Source organism: Bombina bombina, chromosome 3, assembly GCF_027579735.1.
Source record: "Bombina bombina isolate aBomBom1 chromosome 3, aBomBom1.pri, whole genome shotgun sequence".
NCBI lineage: Eukaryota > Metazoa > Chordata > Amphibia > Anura > Bombinatoridae > Bombina > Bombina bombina.
This window is the reverse complement of record NC_069501.1, coordinates 563,797,395-563,818,829: the sequence shown is the minus strand read 5'-3', so window position 1 is coordinate 563,818,829 and position 21,435 is coordinate 563,797,395. Positions and strand designations below refer to the sequence as shown.

At 36.3% G+C, this 21,435-nt stretch overlaps 2 protein-coding genes across 4 annotated transcripts in view; one reads left to right on the top strand and one right to left on the bottom strand.

Annotated features, from left to right (window-relative positions):
- SNRNP40 (small nuclear ribonucleoprotein U5 subunit 40) overlaps positions 1 to 17,325 on the bottom strand; it is a 42,536-nt gene extending 25,211 nt beyond the window's left edge. The window contains 1 exon segment of the mRNA XM_053704783.1: positions 17,107 to 17,325. Within this exon segment, the coding sequence (XP_053560758.1) occupies positions 17,107 to 17,196 (90 nt within the window). The 5' untranslated portion in view covers positions 17,197 to 17,325.
- A 145-nt stretch (positions 17,326 to 17,470) lies between these two features.
- The window catches only part of ZCCHC17 (zinc finger CCHC-type containing 17), a 57,343-nt gene continuing 53,378 nt past the window's right edge, over positions 17,471 to 21,435 (top strand). The window contains exon 1 of one of the 3 annotated variants that reach the window (XM_053707102.1): positions 17,471 to 17,509. The gene's annotated coding sequence lies outside the window, so the exon portion shown is untranslated. Of the gene's footprint in view, positions 17,520 to 21,435 lie in introns of all 3 variants that reach the window. The other 2 variants (XM_053707101.1, XM_053707103.1) reach the window with 2 other exon arrangements.

Below are 21,435 nucleotides of genomic sequence, written 5' to 3'. Positions count from 1 at the left end.
ATTAATTGAGTCATTTCACATAAAATAATTCAATGATAATCTGTGCAACATATTGAAAAAAATGTAACATCAGCTATATTTAGCTTACTACTGACATAAATGTTACCCGGTTGGTGTGTCCATTGAACAAGTCTGTTCTCCATAGAAAATGTTTCCAGCCAGGTGGGGGCAGTGTAATACTTACTACAGTATTATAATATTTTCTGCTACCCATTTATTTTATGATAATTTTCGCAATGAACATTACATTTTTTTTTAAGGTTGGTTAATTTTAGGTAAATATTGGCTAAAAGTTTAGCCGGGCATTGCACACATTAAAAAAGTCCTTGGGAAGACAATGCATATGACTCTTGTTTTGGTTTACTAAATTTGTACAGCTAGCTCCCAGTAGTGAATTGCTGCACTGGATTCAACTGTAACTGTGTTTAATCCCTTTGCAGAGGTTTAACATACAGTTATACCCAACAAATAGTGCAATAATAAAATGCTAACACATAAGAGCATTTCCTTTTGCACTTGTATGTCCCTTTAATGCAGTGCTTAAAGGGACAGTAAAGTAAAAAAAAAAAAAAAATCTTTCATGATTTAAATAGGGCATGTAATTTTAAACATCTTTCCAATTTACTTTTATTACCAAATTTGCTTTGTTCTCTTGGTATTCTTAGTTGAAAGCTAAATCTAGGAGGTTCATGTGCTAATTTCTTAGACCTTGAAGACTGCCTCTAATCAAAGTATTGTGACAGTTTTTCACCACTAGAGGGCGTTAGTTCATGTGTTTCATATAGATAGCATTGAGCTCAGGCACATGAAGCTCTTAGGAGTCAGCAATGATTGGCTAAAAATGCAAGTCTGTCAAAAGAACTGAAATAAGGGGGCAGTTTGCAGAGGCTTAGATACAAGATAATCACAGAGGTAAAAAGTATATTATTATAACTGTGTTGGTTATGCAAAATTGAGGAATGGGTAATAAAGGGATTATCTACCTTTTTAAACAGCAAAAATTCTGGTGTTTACTGTCCCTTTAATGAATTTCTAGTATTTTGCTTATGGCTACAGAACTCAAAAAACCCAGGAGCCATGGAGACACTGGCTCCTAGAATTTTACACCTGGCTTCTAACTCTTGGTTATTCTCCACATATATATGAATACCCCTGTCTGGCTCCTAAATTTTAAAGTGAAGGTCAACTTCACGCAACTGCCCCATGGCACTGGATAGACTTTGCAAAATGAGGGTGGGTTTAATTAATCAAATTTGTTATATTTCAGTATTTTTACCTTTTGAGCGCCCCCCGTCCCGTCCCTTTGCATAAACGTCACGGCCCGGAGGGAAACAAGGATTAGTTCTTTTAAGAATCTTCATCTGTCAATCAATTTGACAAAATGCCGGGCGGGAGAGCTGCGCTTATCGTCGGAGCACTTGAAAGGTAAAATTTTTAAAAATACTGAAATATAACATATTTCATGAATTAAACCCGCCCTCATTTTACAAAGTCTATCCAATGCCGTGGGGCAGTTGCGTGTAGTTGACCTTCACTTTAAACAGATTTGTTGACCCCTGGCTTATGATAGACATTTATATGTGCACATGACATTGTCTGGCTGACTCCTATATTTCAGATCAATTTGTCAATATACTTTTGCAGATAAATGTCACAATAGTATTCATTTCACAATAGTATCACTAACAATCTTGAAAGGATGTTATGGAAGATTTTGCCAAGTTATAATTAGACTACACTTCTATGAACATAAAACCTAGAGAGATAGGACTTTTTTAGATTTATATTGCACACATTGCATGTTAAAATATGCTGTAAAACATGCAGCCTCTTGACCAACTGTGGTTCTAAGGCAGTAAAAGGAATCTACAATCATTGTTGTAGCACTCCAATTTTTTTTTTTTAAATGTACCAACAGTCATAGATTTGTTTGTACTTTTTGTTTTTATAAATGCAATTTGCTAGGCAGGACAAGGAAAGATAAACGTTGGCAAAAGAAGGTTTAAACAGGAAAGCGGGTAGTATAGCAAAAGACGATTCCACAGTACTTCCAAAAACCTTGTTATGTAGCTTAGATGTAACCTTTTTTAATGCCCCTAATTTTTGTTAAAATCAAAAGCCACCCTGCTTCCAACTCGGTGTCTGCTCAACATCTTCCCACTTTGTGTCTCAAATTAAAGAGGGATAGAAAGGCAATAACTGAAATGTGCATTAATGCATTTAAATTTAAATAGAATTTGAAATATACTCTCTTTGGCAAAAATGCTTCGTAAATTCTTTTATTTATCAATCGACAGAGTACAAAAAGTGTGTTGGGGGGGGGGGGAAAGAACACAGGATATTATGATCAAACATATAAAACTGTCAATACAGATGATTCGTAGTATCTCAATATCTGTGTTGAAATATGACTAATTGTACTCTTTGAGTTTTCTCTTTTTAAACCCTACCCCAGGACAGACAAAAAAAAAAAAAAAAAAAAAAAAAAGAAGAAACACCACAAGGGGGAAAGTAAATAATACTAATAATAATAATAGTAGTAATAGTAGTTCCCCCTCTCTCCCTTTGTCATTCAGCCTATTGATCCTACCATATTCCAAGTAGGATTAAGTTTGTGTTTATAAATTAGAATATAATAATGTCTTGTTCTTCCTTAGAAAGTGATTTAATGAAAGTTGACCATTTTCCAAAAAAAGACCAGACTTGTGGTTCTAAATTAGTATCTGTCTCTCTGTTCGATAATACATTGCTTTTTAATAAAACTAATTATTTCTGTAAATTTAGGTGTTGCCTTATCTTTCCATTTGTGGAAGATGAGGCTTTTTATGGAAAAAATTGAGTTAATGAGTTTATTATTGGGCAAATCTAGGGGGAGAGAAGGACTATATTATACTTGGAAAAAGTAAAAGGAGATATCTTTAAGACCGTATTGATTCTGTATTCTACCTTAAGCCACAGTTTTATCTTCGGACATTCCCACAGCATATGCATTAGGTCAGCTCCTAATAGTTGAAATTTAGGGCATTTGTTAAAATATAAATTGTACCACTTAAGTCCCTTATACGGAGTGTAATAGGTCATGTATAAGAGTTTGAGATGTGATTCTCTCCAGAAAGCCGGTAATGTAGTTTCACGCACCATATTGATAGAATGCTTTATATCATGAATATGAGAGTTTAAAAGTATAGGTTGCCACTTGTTGAAAATGTAAATTAAATTTTCATCTACTCCAAGTCCCAATAAAGTTCTTGTACCAGGGAGAGATGGGAAAGAAAGACCATTTTGTAGGGTAGTGATATTAAGGATTAATGTCTTATCTGAAATAGGCAAAGAAGTCCTTATTACCTAAAAGTTACACTTCTTTCAGGTCAGAGAAAGATTTTACTTTTTAAATTGAAATCTACAAATTGTGCTAATTTAAAGAGCCCCATGCAGGCCCATTTTTGGAACACTTTCGTATAAATTCCAGGAGTAAATTCAGGATTTTCCCGTAGTAACCTGATGGTTAGAGATTGCGTATGTAAGGTCAATTTTTTTTTACATATCTTCTGCCAGGCTAAGAGTAAATTGTATACCCGAGCTTAGGTTTTTAACTGATCTAGGAATAGTTTTAAGATTACAATAAAGGATGGCTATAGGTGAATATGGGTATAAAACATTGTCTTCAAGTTCTAACTGAGAAAAATAATTTGGAGTTCCCAAGCCAACCTATAACAAATCTCTCCAAAGAAATTAAGCTATATAATTCCAAATTGGGAAGTGCCAAACCGCCATTTTTTTTGTGTGAAAATTATAGGAATATTCTGGATTACATAAAGAATTTAGGAAAATAAATAATTTTAAACATGGCAACCCTTCCCGAAATGTTAAGCGGCAACTTATGCCAATGGTGCAAATCTTCCTTGACCTTAGAGAACATCTTTGTAATGTTTAAGGTATACCAGGTACACGGATCCCTCAAAATATTAATACCAAGATATGTAAATGAGTGTTTTGCCACTTTAAATGGTATAGATACTAAAAAGAGGGATCATGTTTCTTGAGCCAGAAAATTTCTGATTTTGTTGTATTTACTTTAAAACCAGAGAACTAACTAAATATTTAATATCTTATAAGAGCTGCAGAATATTTCTTGAAAGATTAGAAATATAGATTAAGAGATCATCAGCATAGAGGGCAACCTTAATTCTCTTTTACAAATTGTAATACCTTCAATTCTTTGACGGATAGTATTGGAAAAAGATTCTGTAGCTATGATGAATAGAGGTGAAAGCGGACAATCATGCCTAGTCCCTTGTTTTAAGATTATGTTCTTTGTCTGTTGACCATTGATTAACAAAGATGTTTTGGAAGTTGTTTTAATTTCCTTCACAAAGGTGCAAGAAAAGCCCATGTAAACCAAATCTTTCCAGAGAGAAGATATATGATCGTGGTGCACCGAGTAGAACGTCTTCTCTGCATCCAGTGAAAGGACAGCCATATCCTTGTACGTTCTAAATAATGCAGTAGATAAAGCTTCTTTTGATGAACAATAATCTATTGTAAAAAATAGTTCTTTAATCTTGGCAGAAGCATTTCTGCCTTTAAGAGAACCAACCTGATAGGAATTAATTATTTGATTTAAAGGGCTCTGGAGTCTGTTGGCAAAAATAGAAGTTAAAGGGACAGTAAAGTCAAAAACTAAAACTTTCATGATTCAGATAGGGGCATTGCAATTTTATAAACAACTTTCCGATTTACTTTTATCATCAAATTTGCTTTGTTCTTTTGGTGGTATTTTTGAAAAGCTAAACTTAACTAGGCTCAAACTGATTTCTAAACAGTTAAAAACCGCCTCCTAGCTCAGAGCATTTTGAAAGTTTTTCACAGTTAGACTGTGCTAGTTCACATGTGTCATATAGATAACATTGTGCTCACTCCCGTGAAGTTATTTAGGAGTCTTCACTGATTGACTACACTGCATGTCTGTCACTTAGATAAGGAGGCTGTCTGCAAAGGCTTAGATACAAGGTAATCACAGAGGTAAAAAGTATATTAATACAACTGTGTTGGTTATGCAAAAATGGGGAATGGGTAATAAAGGGATTATCTATCTTTTTAAATAAGAACATTTTTGGTGTAGACTGTCCCTTTAAGATTTTGTAGTCAGAGTTTAATAGAGCTATCGGCCTATAGGAACGCATTTCAAGAGGATACTTACCATTCTTTAAAATCAAAGTAGTCCAGGATGCAGAGAAGGCGTCCGAACACTGATTTGTTTTTTACAAAATAATGATTAAAAAGGTTTTTTAGATGTGGAATAATATTAAGTTTCAACATTTTATAAAATTCATTAGGAAGTAAATCTGGATCCGGTGTTTTATGTAGGGATATAGAATCTATACTATCCGAAATTTCTTTATCAGAGATAGGAGCATTAATCAAGAGTAGTAAACGTTCTGGGCAAATCGGGACCGAAATACTATCCCAGAATTTTGCTTTATAATCTAAGTTGGATTCCTTATATGAATATAAATCAAAAAAATAAGAAAAAGATAAGATCTCTTTTGAATCTTTGTGAATATTGCCATTTAATTGAATCACTTCAATACCTTGGAAACTAAAGGAATTTTTAATTATTCTGGCCAAGAATTTACCTGTCTTATTCCCGTATCTATAGAATTTAGCCTGGGTTTTCAACTCAGTCAATGTTGTAGACTGGAGAAGTAAAGTATCTCGTTCTTTCTTAGCATTGAGATATTTGACCCAATTTTAAATTAGAGGAATTTAAGAGATAAGCATTATATGTATTAACTAAATGATTTGTGGTTTATTTATTTTTCTCTCTTCATAAGTATTTTCTTCATATTAATCATAAAACTAGTAATATCACCTGTCAAGACTGCCTTGGCAGACTGCCAGAAGAGCTCAGGATTATCAATGTGTGCTTGATTGAAGAAACAATAATCCTCCCATTTTCTAACAAGATCATTTCTAAATTTGACATCATTAAAACAAGTAATGAAATGAAAAAGACAAAAAAAAAGAAAAAAAAAAGAGAGAGAGAAGATTTTCCAGAATAATAGGTGCGTGATCCCGAAAGACAAAAAGGGAGAGATCAATGTATTAACTCCCATATTTATTAAGCTGTTGCTAATAAGAAACATATCGATCCTGGAGAGAGAACCATATTTTTGACATGCAAGTATAAATTTTTGATATCAGGATTCTGTTCTTTCCAGACATCTCTGATCCCCAAATTACAAAAAAAAAAAAAAAGTTTTCTAAAATGTTTATTCTATTGTTTATCTCTATTGGTCTTGGCACTGTTTTGACCCTGTCTAAGGGGTACTGTGGGATCATATTAAAATCTCCTCCTAAAATAAGGTGACCTTCTACTATTTTTAATATTCTAGTTTGGAGAAGATTCCAAAATAATGTATCAAAATCATTGGGTGCATATATGTTACATAAAGTAAATAAACCATTAATAGTTTTTATTTTTAATATCATAATTCTCCCATCAGGATCAATATAGAAATCAATCTCATATTTAAAAGATTTTCCAAGCAGAATAGCCACTCCCCTCCTCCTAGCAAGTGAAGGAGAAACTCTCCTACCCATTGCGTCTTAAGTTTCAATCCTTCTTCTAATGATGGGTTTCCTGAAGGAAGGCTATCAGTATGTAATTTCTTTAAAGGGCCATTATACCCAAATGTTGAAAACACTTGAAAGCAGGGATAGGCACAGACCAGGGCTGTGGCCGACATTTTCCAAAGGACACAAGGTACATTTCAAATTAGAAATGTAAAAAACACTCACTTTACCGAGAGGGTAGTGGATGCATGGTGGAATGGCCATCCAGCAGATGTGGGTAAAGACAGTAGAGGAGTTTAAATATGCTTGGGATAGGCATAAGGCTATGCTAGATATTAAGATAAAGCCTGGAACTAAAGAAAGTATTCAGAAAATTGGGCAGACTAGATGGCCGAATGGTTCCTATCTCGCTGACACATTCTATGGGGCCCGAATTATCATTGTGCGAGCGGACACGAATCAGATATTGCGGATCATGTCCGCTGCCACATCGATAAATGCCGACAAGCATACGCTCTCTGCATTTATCATTGCACCAGCAGTTCGCAGCCAATCAGACGATAGCAGCAGGTATCAATCAACCCGATCGTATTCGATCAGGCTGATTTCTGGCGATGTCCTGTCCGTTGCCTCAGAGCAGGCGAACAGGTTATGGAGCAGCGGTCTTCAGACCGCTGCTTCATAACTTGTGTTTCCAGCGAGCCTGACTATGTTTCTATAAGTTCAGGAGAGCGGCATTACAGACACCAATTAACTAGTCAGGGCAGTTTATTTATAATCCGTCCCTCACTGGATATCCCCCCCCTGCAGCATAGCAATGCTCCATAAAGCATGGGCAGCACTTTTCATGTACTCTAATCAGCATGCAGAAATAAAATATGTGTCTGTGATGAAGCAGGACTGGGTTCCACCTGAGTACAAGCCAGGACAGAATTGTTACCAACTCTCCTAGATCTATTCCCTGCAGAGAGCCTGTTTTAACCCTTGACTCTCCCCTGGGTGTTCTCAGCATGCAGACCCCCTGGCTGCTAACATATTCACTGGGGGGTCCCAGTGCAAACAGAACAGCAGGCTCTTTAAATTGGCTGCTCTGACTCCAATCCTTCTCAGACAGTATCCTGTGTCCCAGCAGCAGGAGCTTCCAGGAGGCTCCTGCTGTTGGGACAAAGGATTGGGGGGAGTCTGGGACCCCTGTTTAAATAGAATCTGGAGAATCCTGCTGCTGGGACACAGGATACTGTCTGAGAATGATTGGAGACAGAGCCGCCAGTTTAAAGAGGCTGCTGGGGGGCTCTGCAACTCCTGACCAAACCACCCACCATGATGCTAATTGAATGATCATCATGGTTGGTTACTTACTTGGTTAGGTAAGGTTTTTTAGAGAAGACAGCGGTCCTTCTACACACAGACACCAGCACCAACGCTACCACACAGATCAAGGAATGAGGGTGGGTCATGACTCATGGGTGGTTGACACAGGCTGGACTGCAGGCAGCTTGCGTCTTCCCTTTCTTTTACTCACTTTTTCACTTTTTTTTTTGGCACGGCCCCAATCCTATGAAATGTGGCACCGCGGTGCATCAAGGAGAAGGGTCCAGGACCAGCATTCATCTGTCCTACCCCTCCCTCCCCACCGCAAACTGTGTGGTGGACACTGCAAGGGCCAGTCACAGACTACCAGTGTCCGTGTACGGACACCTTGCCTATCCCTGCTTGAAAGTGATGCAGCATAGCTGTAAAAAGCGGACTAGAAAATATCACCTGAACATCTCTATGTAAAAAAGTAAGATATTTTACCTCAAAATGTCTTAAGTATTCAAACCCCATTGCAAATGACTAAGCAGCAAATAAGTATGCCTGTCCCGGGACAGCCAAGGGAGTGAGCTTCATGCACACTCATTATTTCCCTATTCAGTTTAAGGAAGTTTATCATATCTCATGAGAGTTAAGTGAAATCTCATGAGATCACAGTAAAAGAGTTCATTATCTCAGGCACTGCTGATGCCGATTGGCTGCTGTTCATTTCTTCATTTTATTTTACCTGCAGCTAAGCAGCAGCTGAAGTATAACTTTTTACACAGAACCTTACTCTGCTAGCTGAGGAAATTGTGAGGTAAAATATCTTCTTTTTTACATAGAGATGTTCAGGTGATATTTTCCTGTCAGCTTTTTACAGTTATACTGCATCAGTTTCAAGTGATTTTGTATATGAGTATTATGTCCTTTTAAGTGTCGAAGAATGGCTTTCCTTTTAATGGGGGAAGTAAAACCCCCTATATTCCAAGACAGTATAGTAAGTTTCCTAACTTTATCCATGTCTTAACTTACTAAGTCCATGGAATATACAAGAAAGAGAGAGGGAGGGGGAAGAGGAAAGAGAAAAAAAAAGGGGGGGGGAAATGAAAAAACAGTTGAACCCCAATGGAAAAAGTCTGAGGACAATAAACAGTTTTTTTTTTTTTTTTAGATTTAAAAAAAAAAAAATTGCTCAGCTTCTGTTGCACTATCAAAAAAAATATATTTGTATTACCATCAGAGACCTTCAACTTAGCAGTATAAATGACTGTAGCCCTAATACAGTCTCTAACATTTTACTACAAATAGGAGAGAGTTTTTTTATTTTAAGAGTTTCGTAAGAAAAAACTTGAAATATTTTAATCTGGGCATTCTCTATTTGAACAATTTGTTTTTTTACAAAAATGTTGAAGTATTTTCTCTTGAAAATTTTTAAATTTAAGCAACAACTGGTCTAGGTCTGTTACTCCCATCGCTTATTGGTAAATATTTTGCCCAATCTGTGTGCTCTTTCCACAATAATAGGAATCGAAGATGGAGGAATTTCCAATAGGGAGGGGAGTGTTACAGAAACAGATTTTATTAGATCTTCATATTCCTTCGATCAGGAATCCCAATTGATCTGATATTATTCCTTCTACTACGATTTTCAAGATCTTCTAACTTTGTTTTAAGTTTTCGGGTCATACTTTCATTCTCTGACAAATGTGTTTTCTGTAAAACATTAGTATCTTCAAGATCAGATACTCGTTCTAATTCTGATACTCGGGTAGAGAATTCTCTAACCTCCTGTCTCAGAGAAGATATCTCTAATTTAAATTCTATTTTTTGAGATTCAAAATAAGGTGATAAAGATTCAATAATGTCCTTTACTAAGAGTTGTCTGAGTATAGGGTCATTTGATACAGATAAGGTAGTATCAGAGTGTGGTCAACTAAAGACTCTGAAGGTTGTTTCTTTTTCTGATCTCTTTTAGAAGCCTTAGTTGGAGATTTTACTCTAGACTGCAGAATAGGGGAGAGAAATTTCTCCATAAAAATACTTTGAAAAAAATAAATAAAAAGGAGTGATAAGACCCTTTTTTTAAAAAAAAAAAAAAGTCAGTAAATATAAGAAAGGACAATATCTAGCTAGGTATATAATGAAAAGCAGAGGCTGGGATATACGTTTAAATGTGATAAATACTAGTTCTAACAGAAGAGTATAGTATAAACCCCAAACTTCACATTGTTATAGAAATCTCAAGCAATTACTCAAAGCTCTACATATATAAACGTATACAGTGTAAGCAAAGTAGTAAAGTCACTGTAGATGAATTGATATCCACAGTGAGTGGAGTCAGAAAAATAGAAAAGCAAGAATAGAAGCTTTTATAACGTTGTCCGAGGTTTTCTATTATGTGTAATAAGCAGCAACAATCAGTTCTCTTCCAACTCAGAGTAGAATAAAAAAAAAAAAAAACATATACGTAGAGCAATAATTCCAAATTAAGAACTCAGTATTATCAATATACACAATCTAATAAAGAGTGAACCAGGTGGTAATTAAACAGCGTGTGATTAATGTCTTCACAGGCATAAAAAGCACCAGTAAGAAAAACAGGTATATAAATCTATGAAATTCTACACACAAAAAAAAAAAAAAAACTTCTGTGGCCCTACAATAAATTTTCAGTTCTTATATATGATAAACAGCAGGAACCAATGCAGTTTTCTGACCCAAACTAGGTCACCATACATATGTGGGGGTCACAAAAAAAAAAAGAAAAAAAAAAAAAAAGAAAAAAAAGAATGGAACTTTTAAATTAAACGTTCACATCTTCCCTTGTGTGTATTCTTGAAAAGGTGTAAATCGATATCTTCACAGGGATTCAGCAGAAAAGTATAAAAGTCATTGCAAATAGGTTAATGTCGTCTTTAGAGTAATGAGCCAAGAGTAGGGAAACAGATGTAAGCATTTAAATAGTACTGAAAAAATAATTCTGTGCTTGTATACAATAAGCAGCAACAGCCAGTGTGAATCTCACACCCAAATTAAGTTATCAGACATAGAAGAGTCTCTTGTTGAAGAAACATTAACTAGCAACAGCTTTTGCCTTAGTTTGTTCCCTTCAGTGAAAGTCAATTTTCCAGGACTAAAGAGTCTAAAATGTAATAGTTAACATGGAAAGAACTCTGTGAGGTGCATTGGTGTCTTCACTGGGTTTTAGCCAGGACAGGCAGCAAATGTGGGTACTTAAAGTAAAGGTAAAGTTTCAATGGTTACTAAACACAATAAAATGTAACATTTAAAATCATTTGGACTTTCATTCATGAAATGTGTTATATATTTGTTTGCAAACAAAGTTTTACATGATTTAAAACACTAAATATTTGAATCGTTAATAACAACCCGTTTTTCGGAACCTCTACTACTTCCTGATCACGTTTTGCAATTCTCCAATTGAAATCCTGGCCATTAGGTGGCCGTGACACTACGTCATCTTCCTATCGGCCGATCTGCGTATGCGTCCCATCTAATACGCATAGCTTCTATCACAATGCTCGTGACCGATTCATAAACGTCTTCTGATTTCAATCAGTAATTGCAACATTGAAGCGGATCGCATGCGCTTTGGAGACAAGCTGTATTGGGAACGCACATATCTAATACGTATAGAGCGGGTGGGACCGCTCTATGCGTAAACACTGAAAAAGTAAGGAAATAGAAGAAGGGAGGAGCCCAGATGAAAACATAATGTATTGAAAATAAAGGTGAATTGAATATTTTTATTAAAAAAAATAAAATAGCGATTATGTTTATATAGATGGCAAGAATGAATTACTGTTTTGAAATGGTCCGAAATTTACTTTCACTTTAAATAGGCCTTTCGAGAGTTTCCATCTCACTATATACTGTACGAGGAATATAAGTGGATCCCACACTCCCAGACTAGTTTACCAAGCTTGCAGTGATTTCCAAGATAACAAAATTCAGTGAAACTTCACCTGTGTTGGTGTCTTCACCAAGATTAAGCATAAAACAGCATATGAGGGGTTACATAAGATTATAAGCAATCAAAACTTCACGATATAGAGGAAAAGACAAAATCAACATGCACTCCCCACTCTGACTGGATTACCAAACCACAGGGCTTACAGTCTTCTTCTTGTATATGATTTACAGCAAGAAGTTGTACTGAAATATATTATCTGCTTACATGGGGTCTTTGTAGGTTTAAAATGCCTCATACCATTTAAGAGTGGCCAGGATCTTCCTTGTTCCAGAGGAAGTTTTCAAATAGTGCTGCATCAAAGAACAGCACACTCAGCGTGAATGAAAAGACACTGAGGAATTTAAGCGGGTTGATGAGAAACCCTGTCAGCTATTCCATGCTCTGTCAGGCTCCAGGCGTTCGGTCCCCATGCCAAGGATTCAGCCGTACGGAGAAAAGCAACCTAAGCTGCAACGCATCAAGCTGACCACGTTCCAAAAACCCCCTAAAAAGAGCAAAAATGCTTCTAGTAAACGTTTTTTAAGTGTTATGCTATTTGTGACTACAACATCAAGATTCAAAACACCATGGCTGCTCAGAAAGCTGCTAGTGGCGTGTAATCCTATATAATAAAAGGCCAAGTATGTTTGTCCGACGCAGTCATGCGCAGTAGAGACTGCGAAAGACATACATACCTGGCATTAACCCCTTAACGTCCAGCGTCGATTCGCCATAGAGACTGCGCAAGGACGATGCTGGTTGTTAAAGCCCTTAAGGACCTCTGCCGCAATTTCACTAAAAGTAACGAGATTGTGCTATTTCTGCATGCCCCACGAGGGGCAGTCAGAAATAGTCTTGCAGAGGTACCGAAGCAGAGAGGGACACTCTGTATCAGTGAGTAGCAGTGATGGTGCCGATCTTTGGTGGCATGGGAGGGTTAGGAGGGAGGCAGGTGGCCGGCCCATTGCTGGAGGGGGCAGGAACAGGTGATACCGCTACACTACAAAAAAAAGAGCTAAGAGCTACAGGGAGGTGGAAGGAGGGAGGGGGGGAGGAGGTACAGGGGAATCCTAGAGTGGAGGGGGGGATAAAGGATAGGGAAGGATCTTGAAGGGGGGCCATTTTGGCCCGTGTACACAGGCTTTAACACTAGTAAGTGAATAAAGACTAAAAGGGCTATTTCAGTTGAAATATTTAATTATTTAGTTTGCTAGAGCATGTCATTTAAGATTGCAACTCTAACCCCTGCAAAGATGTTAAATATATAGTAGAAATACTATTCAGTGAGCAATGCTGGTCCAAGCGGAAAGATGCAGACACAATCAGCAGCACTAGTTGCACAACCCAGCTGTGTAACTATAGTTGATGATTGGAATAGCATCAGTTTGCACTAGGAGACAGCAGTACTTCTACTTTGTGTTTAACACATAGGTGCAGTGTCTCTTGTCTTAACCCCTTAATGACCACAATGTACCCTGTATGTCACTGGTTGTTAAGGGTTTTTTCAGGACATAATAGCACAAGTCTAGCAAGAACACGCTATTAATGCACTCCCTCCAGCAGGCTTTGTGGAATAGAGCAGTCTCAACGCTGGTGGCAAGACCGCACTATAAAACAATCAAGTCCCAAAAAAAAGGCCAGCGACATACAGGGTACGTCGCTGGTCCTTAAGGGGTTAAAATGACATGATCAAACATATTAGAAAGTGTGATTTTTCAACTATAATGGCCTTTTAATGTGTCATTCAAGCCACGGATGACGGTGCATGTGGCTCTCACAAAATATGAGTATAAGCCAGTGATGACTTTTACTAGAAGCATTTCTGCTAAAGGAAGTGAAGGCAATTTGTCATTTTAGCATATTTTATACCCTATGGTAGAACTAAGCATTTTAAATTACCAGCCAATGTCAATCATTTCTATACAATACTGCAACTTGAAGAAACTACACAGACCACTTGTAGCCGCTGTTAGGGCAGCTTATTGATGTATTAAATCCCTTTTGCTGTGAACCCCTGCAATGCCATTAGTGATGGACCACTGTGAACCCCTTTTCTTACTAATCCCTGCAATGCCAACATTAGTCTCCCCACAACTACAGTAAACTATCTTTCTCCCGTTGCTAGGACATTCACTGTGTTATTCCTTTCATTCCAGCAAATGACATCTCATATTTCTCATATGTAGTCTCTAAACCCATGCAATGCCAATATCAGTCACCCGGCAATAACTCCCCTTATCCTTCACTAGAACTACATTCCGCTACATGAACCCTTTCCAGAAAGCAAATGAAGAATCATCTTTCTCCTGTGTTCTTAACTCATACAGTAGCCCCTATTTAGCACCCCCCCCCCACACACACAGAAAACACGCAACAGCCCCTACGCAAATACACAAAAACAGTACAGTCCACATAGAAGCATAGAAAGAGTTAAGAACAGCAAAGGCACATAGTTATTTGATGTCATTTGGAAAAAATATTTGAGTAACACATCCAAAAAAGAATGAATAGCGTAAGACAACTTAAGGGGACAGTATACACCAATTTTCATATAACTGCATGTAATAGACACTACTAAAAAGAATAATATGCACAGATACTGATATAAAAATCCAGTATAAAACCGTTTAAAAACTTATTAGAAGCTTCCAGTTTAGCTCTCTTTAAAAGGTTACTGGAACACCCACTGCAAGTGGGAAATACCAGACACCCCCCTCCTTTGCATATGAAAAGACCCTTTACACAAACAGAAGCAAGCTGGAGTAAGTATACGTCGGTATTCTCCTAAAACATTGGGGCTTGGTTAGGAGTCTGAAAATCAGAGCAATGTTATTTAAAAATAAGCAAAACTATTTATTTAAAAAAACAAAACAGTATGCGCTATATAAAATGGATCATCTACAAAACATTTATGCAAAGAAAAATCTACTGTATAATGTCCCTTTAAGGCATGAAAATAGAGCTGCAACAACTAATCGATATAATCGATTATGAAAATAGTTGTCAACGAATCTCATTATCGATTAGTTGGTTTGCGATTAGATGGTCTGTGCACAACACCAGCTGCTTCACTCCAAAAAGCTCCTGCACATGGTATTTTGTTTTATGATTATGCCTTTAGCCTAAAGGACGTCCAGACACGATTACTTTTCACTTTTTCAGGACAGTATCAGTCTACAAATACTCCTGGCTTATGTACAACCCAGAAATAATAGAAATCATTATTTGAACGGTTTATATTAAATCGGGTGATTTGGGACTATGCTTTGCGTGATATAGTGCCGAGCTTGTTATTAAAGGGACATTAAACCCAAAAAATGTATTTCATGATTCATATAGAGAATACATTTTTAAAAAGTTTCCAATTTACTTCTATTATCAAATTTATTTAAATTCTCATGTTATTCTTTGTTGAAGAGATACCTAGGTAGGTAGCATGTACATGCCTGAAGCCCTACATGACAGGAAATAGTGCTGCCATCTAATGCTCCTCCTAATGTATAACATTGTTGCAACAGTGCTGCTATAAAGTGCTGCAGACACGTGCACACTCTTGAGCTTTCATTTCTGCTTTTCAAATAAGGATTACAAGAAAACCAAAAAATACGATAAAGTAAAGTAAATTAGAAAGTTGTTTAAAATTTGATGTTCTATCTAAATCATAAAAGAAAAAAAAATGGGTTTTATGTCCCTTTAACACCTAGCCATAGATTGATGTGATTTGTTATTTGAATTGATGTGCACTACTATCTGTTTGCACAATTATTAGCAGATTGCTTGCTTTTGCTGATTATATGTACTGTATAGATAATGTGGTAAAGCTTTGTCCTGTTATTGATATACAGTCCTTAGCACTTTTGACTTTTTTAAAATTGTTTTTTATATATTTTTAATTGAATTGAAATATGTTCTAGATTCAACCTCTATAAGTATATATCTGTTATTTTAAGAGCGGACTAGATCAAGATATTTTTTATTTTAGAATGAAGTCCAGGCTTACTTTATTGAGAGGCCCTTGTCAAGGAGAAAACCCTTTGCATTGGTGGAGCTAACAAAGATAAATATCCCACCTTAACTAAATTGGCAAAACCCTACTTATGCATCTCAGGCACCTCAACACCATCTGAGCACCTCATCTCTGCTGCAGGCAACATAGCTTGCAAAAAGAGAGCCAGCCTCAGCCAAGAGCATGTGGTCATGTTGCCATTTTTGCATTTCAATTTAAAGTTTCTGAAAGAGTGAATAACAGAATGTTCTAAACAGTGATAGTTCTACGTCTTTCTAGTTCCACCTCTTTTCAAACAGTTTGTGGTTTTGTTTGACTTAATAATAAAAATGTGTTCTGCTGCTTAAAAATTGGACAAATGGTTATGTAAATGTAAAGTTTTAGTCTGAAGTTTTATATTTGTAACACTCGGTATGTGTATTTTGACCGTTTAGACAATTAATGGAAAAAATAATCAGCAGATTAAAAATGAAAATAATAGTTAGATGCAGCCCTACATGAAAAGGTAAACCTCACAGAGGGCAATACTAGCTGTTCACCAAAACTGAAACTAAAGGCAGGAAGGGGTTAATCTCAATGGTTTTCATGCAGCCAGGTTACTTGCAACATTGTAGCAACCTTAACAGTGGCAGCGCTAAGAATAAAATAAAAAAGCACTAAAATACGAAATTGGGCACACCACTCCTAATAAAATATGCCAAAATAAGGATAGTTATATTTAAATTCTAAATGGACCCATGAACATTTACATTTTGACATTTCTATCCTTTTAACTTAAAGGGACATGAAACCCACATATTTTCTATCAAGATTCTGATAGAGCATACAAATTTAAATAACTTTCCAGTTTAATTTGAACTCATTTGTTTTCTTCTCTTTGTATACTTTGTTGAAAAGGATACCTAAGAAGTCTTAGAAGCCGCCAATTGGTGGCTGCATATATATGCATCTTGTCATTGGTTTTCAGCTAGCTTATAGTAGTGCATTACTGTTCTTTCAACAAAGGATACCAAGAGAATGAAGCAAATTAGATAAGTAAATTTGAAAGTTGTTTAAAATGGTATGAACTAGCTGAATAATGAAATAAATATTTTGGGGTTTATTTCCCTTGAATTTAATGATTCTAAAGCAGGTTAGTCTCACTAAGATGAGAGTAGCCTTCAGTGGCATAACTCTCTTATACTTTATGACAGGCAGCAGTGATCTCGCTATAAACTAAATGGCTAGTTCTGCTTTCATCCCCCTCATTCCTTACCACCGCTGCAGGCACCGCCAATTCATTCCGCGGCTTCTTGGCTGCCATCGGGACCAGTTCCATCCCTTTCCTTTTATTTTGCTCAATCATGGCTAATACTGTTCAGTGTAAGTAGAAACTACCCTTAAACAAGGGAATAAATAAATAACAGTCTGTGACTATTTCACGTTGCTTAGGCCCTAACTTTCCGGCGCATTGCTATGATATCACAACTTTACTATTCGTTCTTGGGAAAAACAGCAGCGCGTAATCATGACGTAAAGGGGTTAGTCGCATGGTATTTACGCTATTATGCTGCGCAACAAGAGTAGTGTTCTAATTGGGTAAGAGCTCCAGTGGTTCTTTTCATTGGGCTAGAGTTATGGGATAGGGGCGGGGAATAAAATATGGCGGCTGGTGTAAGGTAAAAGTAGGTACTAAAAGCGTATTGGGAATTATCGGGCTTATTATTCTTCTTATGAATATTTAATGCATATAGTTATGATTATATACGCACAGTGTTATAATTTTATGAATGGTTTAAACTAAAAACATATCTATGGAACTACAAGGTTTGCAACAAAAGTTAAAAACGGTAAAAGTTATTGTCATGTTCATACAGCATTGTTTTATATTGGGGCTCTGTTCAGAGCTGTAAACGATTTTGCAGTATTGTGCCCCCAGGAACAAAAGGGGCCATATTTTAAAGTGTGAAAGTCTTGGAGTCCCCATAGACTTTCCACAGGCATCAACTCTGAATTTTGTTGCTGATAGTAGATTGTAATTAGTAAACTGTTTTTAAAATGCAAAATATTACAGGGACATGAAACACTAAATAAATGCTAGAGAGAATGATGCATTCAAAGAAAAGATTGGTCTGAGAATAACATGTAGATTTTTTCCCCAAAGTTTCATTGGCTGTTTAAATAGTGACAAAATAAGTGTAAAGTTTTAATGTCTATAAAACAATGGGAGCTGCCATGTTGTAACTAAGAATAGTTTTCAAAACTATTCTTATTACATTCAAAAATATAGAAGGATCTTTTCTCCCTTGTAAGTTGTGTGGTATCCTCTTTATAACCAGCGCTCTGCCTAAACACTTTTAATAATGTTGTAACTAAGGTTATGTTCTCTGCTGTGGCCAATTAGGGACAGTTATTAATAGGTTACTAGAGTGTGCAGCCAATGGCTGTGTGGAATACATCAGTGTTCTGCACTTCCATTTCTAACAGGAAACTAAAAAGCTTACAATTTCAGAATGGAATTACAGGAAAGTGGTACAAAATAGTAATTTTATATTACTCTCAAAGTGTTTAATGTTCCTTTAATGCTTGTGACAGTGTTATTTACAGTGAAGCTGTATGTTCCTTGAGAACCGTGGCAATATTGTTCACAGCACTCAACTGACCTACATTTCAATTTTTACTGTTACAATGTTGTATGGCTGAGAAAATAGTTTAAAAAGCTAAACTCAGGTTTTTACATATAAAAGATATCATGCAAGTAATAAATAAACATATTAAAGGGATACTAAACCCATTTTTTTATTTTATTATTCAGATAGAGCATGCAATTTTAAGCAACTTTCTAATTTACTCAAATTATCAATTTTTCTTCATTCTCTTGGTATCTTTATTTAAAAAAGCAGAAATTGAAACTTAGGAGCAGTCCCATTTTTAGTTCAGAACCCTGGATAGCGCTGGCTGATTGGTGGCTACATTTAGCCACCAATCAGCAAGCGCTACCCAAGTTCTGAACCTAAACTGGACCGGCTCCTAAGCTTTCATTACTGCTTCTCAAAGATACCAAGAGAACGGAGAACAATTGCTAATAGGAGTAAATTAGAAAGTTGCTTAAAAATTTCATACTCTATCTGAATCATGAAAGAAAAAAAAATTGGCTTTAGTAAAAGGAGGCTTCTCAGAGAATAGTGGAAAACAAAGTACACATTTCAATGGTAAATTGCAGGAACAGGAAGCAAAATAAATAACAGATGTTAAATAATGTTAGCTTCTAGACTAAGCGTTAAGCGTACTTACAACATCAAGTTAAATTATTATTTTCAAATCAGTTATGTTTGTTTGCTTTTTACTTAAAGTATCTGTGAAATTTACATTCATGTGTCTTCAACATGATTGTTGAGATTGTTTTATTGGTAGAGCTAATTAGATACACCAACAGCTATTTTCTGTACATAAATAGGTTAAAGGGACACTAAAATCCAAATTAAACTTTCATGATTCATATAGCGCACACAATTTTAAACAACTTTCCAATTCACTTCCATTATCTAAATGTGCAAATTATTTTTATTTCCACACTTTGAGAGAAAAAGATCCTACTGAGCATGTGCAATAATTCGCAGAATATATGTACAGTATATGCATTTGTTATTAGCTGATGGCTGTAACATGATGCAGTGGGAGGGAAAAGTTAGTTCTATAACTTTAAAATATGTCAGACATCTACTACTCATTTGAAATTCAAGCTAAGTGCTATTACTTTATCTTTTTTATGCATTTACTGATTATGCTATTCTACTTTATTTAGTGGTTCATTCTACTCCCAGAATTTTTATTGTTTAAAAAATAGATAATACCTTTTATTACCCGTTCCCCGGTTTTGCATAATCGACACAGTTATAGTAATACACTTTTTACCTCTGTGGTTAGCTTGAATCTAAGCCTCTGCAGACTGCCCCCTTATTTCAGTTCTTTTGACAGGCTTGCATTTTAGCCAGTCAGTGCTGACTCATAAATAACTCCACGGGGTGAGTACAGTGTTATCTATACGGCACAAATCAACTAGCGCTATCTAGCTTTGAAAAACTGTCAAAATGCACTGAGTAGGGCTGCAACAACTAATCGGTAAGATTGATCATAAAAATAGTTGTCAAAGAATCTCATTATCAATTAGGGGGTCAGCGATTAGTTGGTTAATTGCACAGCACCAGCTGCTTCAATCAGATGAACTTCTGCACATGGTATTGTGCAAACATTTTTATTTATTATTTTTTTTTCTATCTGATTAATCGGATGATTATTGTCCGATTAATCGGATAGAAAAAAGATAAAAAGAAAAATGAATAAATTCAAATTTTTTTGCCTAATCTTAGTTGCAGTAGATCATCAGATTAAAGCGGCTGGTACTGTGCAACTGACCAACTAATCGCTGACCACCTAATTGATAATGAGATTTGTTGACAACTATTTTTATGATCAAACTTACTGATTAATTGTTGCAGCCCTAGCACTGAGATAAGGGGCGACCTTCAAGGGCTTAGAAATTACCATATGAGCATACATAGGTTTAGCTTTCAACAAAGAATACCAAGAGAACAAAGTACATTTGACGATAAAAGTAAATTGGACAGTTGTTTAAGATTGCATGCCCTGTCTGAATTAAGGCTGTGACACACTGCAAGCGATGCGGCGCGAGGCGAAGCAGCTGCTTCGCTCCACGTCTCATCGCTTCTGAAGTTCAAATATTTAATCTCTGATCGCTCAGCTATGCGACCTGACGCAGCAGAGTGCTCCAAGATGAAAAGGCAGGACACACTGAACGCACACAGCCACATGTACACGCTGCGCGCCGCTCCGCTTGCAGTGTGTCACAGCCTTTATGAAGGTTTCATTTTGACTTGACTGTCCCTTTAACTGCCTTGTGGAAAAACACTACTTATAACTTTAAATATCAACTACTGTTGTAATAAATATGTAAACTTTGTAGAAACAGGAGGATTTATACAATGACAATGATTTTATTAATAATACATATATGAAAAACTGGCTAAACAAAATTAAAACAGGAGGAGGGGCCTGCTCTGAAGTGCTTACAGTCTGCAGGTTTGGGGTAGCTTGTCACATGGATTGTAGCTGCAGCTACAAGTAAGAGACAAGTAAGAGGAGAGGTGTTAAAGGGACACTAAACCCAAAATGTTTCTTTCATAATTCAGGTAGCCAATACAATTTTAAACATTCCAATTTACTTCTATTATCTAATTTGATACATTCTTTAGATATCCTTTGTTGAATTAATAGCATATGGGTGAGCCAATCACAGGAGGCATCTATGTGCAGCCACCAATCAGCAGCTATTGCGCCTATCTGGATATGCTTTTCAGCAAAGGATATCAAGAGATAGAAGCAAATTAGATAATGGAAGTAAATTGAGAAGTTTTAAGAGAGAAGGAACTGGTCATAACTGCAGTGGAGAGGTGTATTTCAGAAGTTGATTGAAGAGGGCAGGTGGTGGAGTATTTGGGGATGAGTGAGGTTATTGAGTGCTTTGTAGGTTAAGGTCAATCTTTTGAACTTTATACTAAATTATTTGGGTAGCCATTGTAGGGAC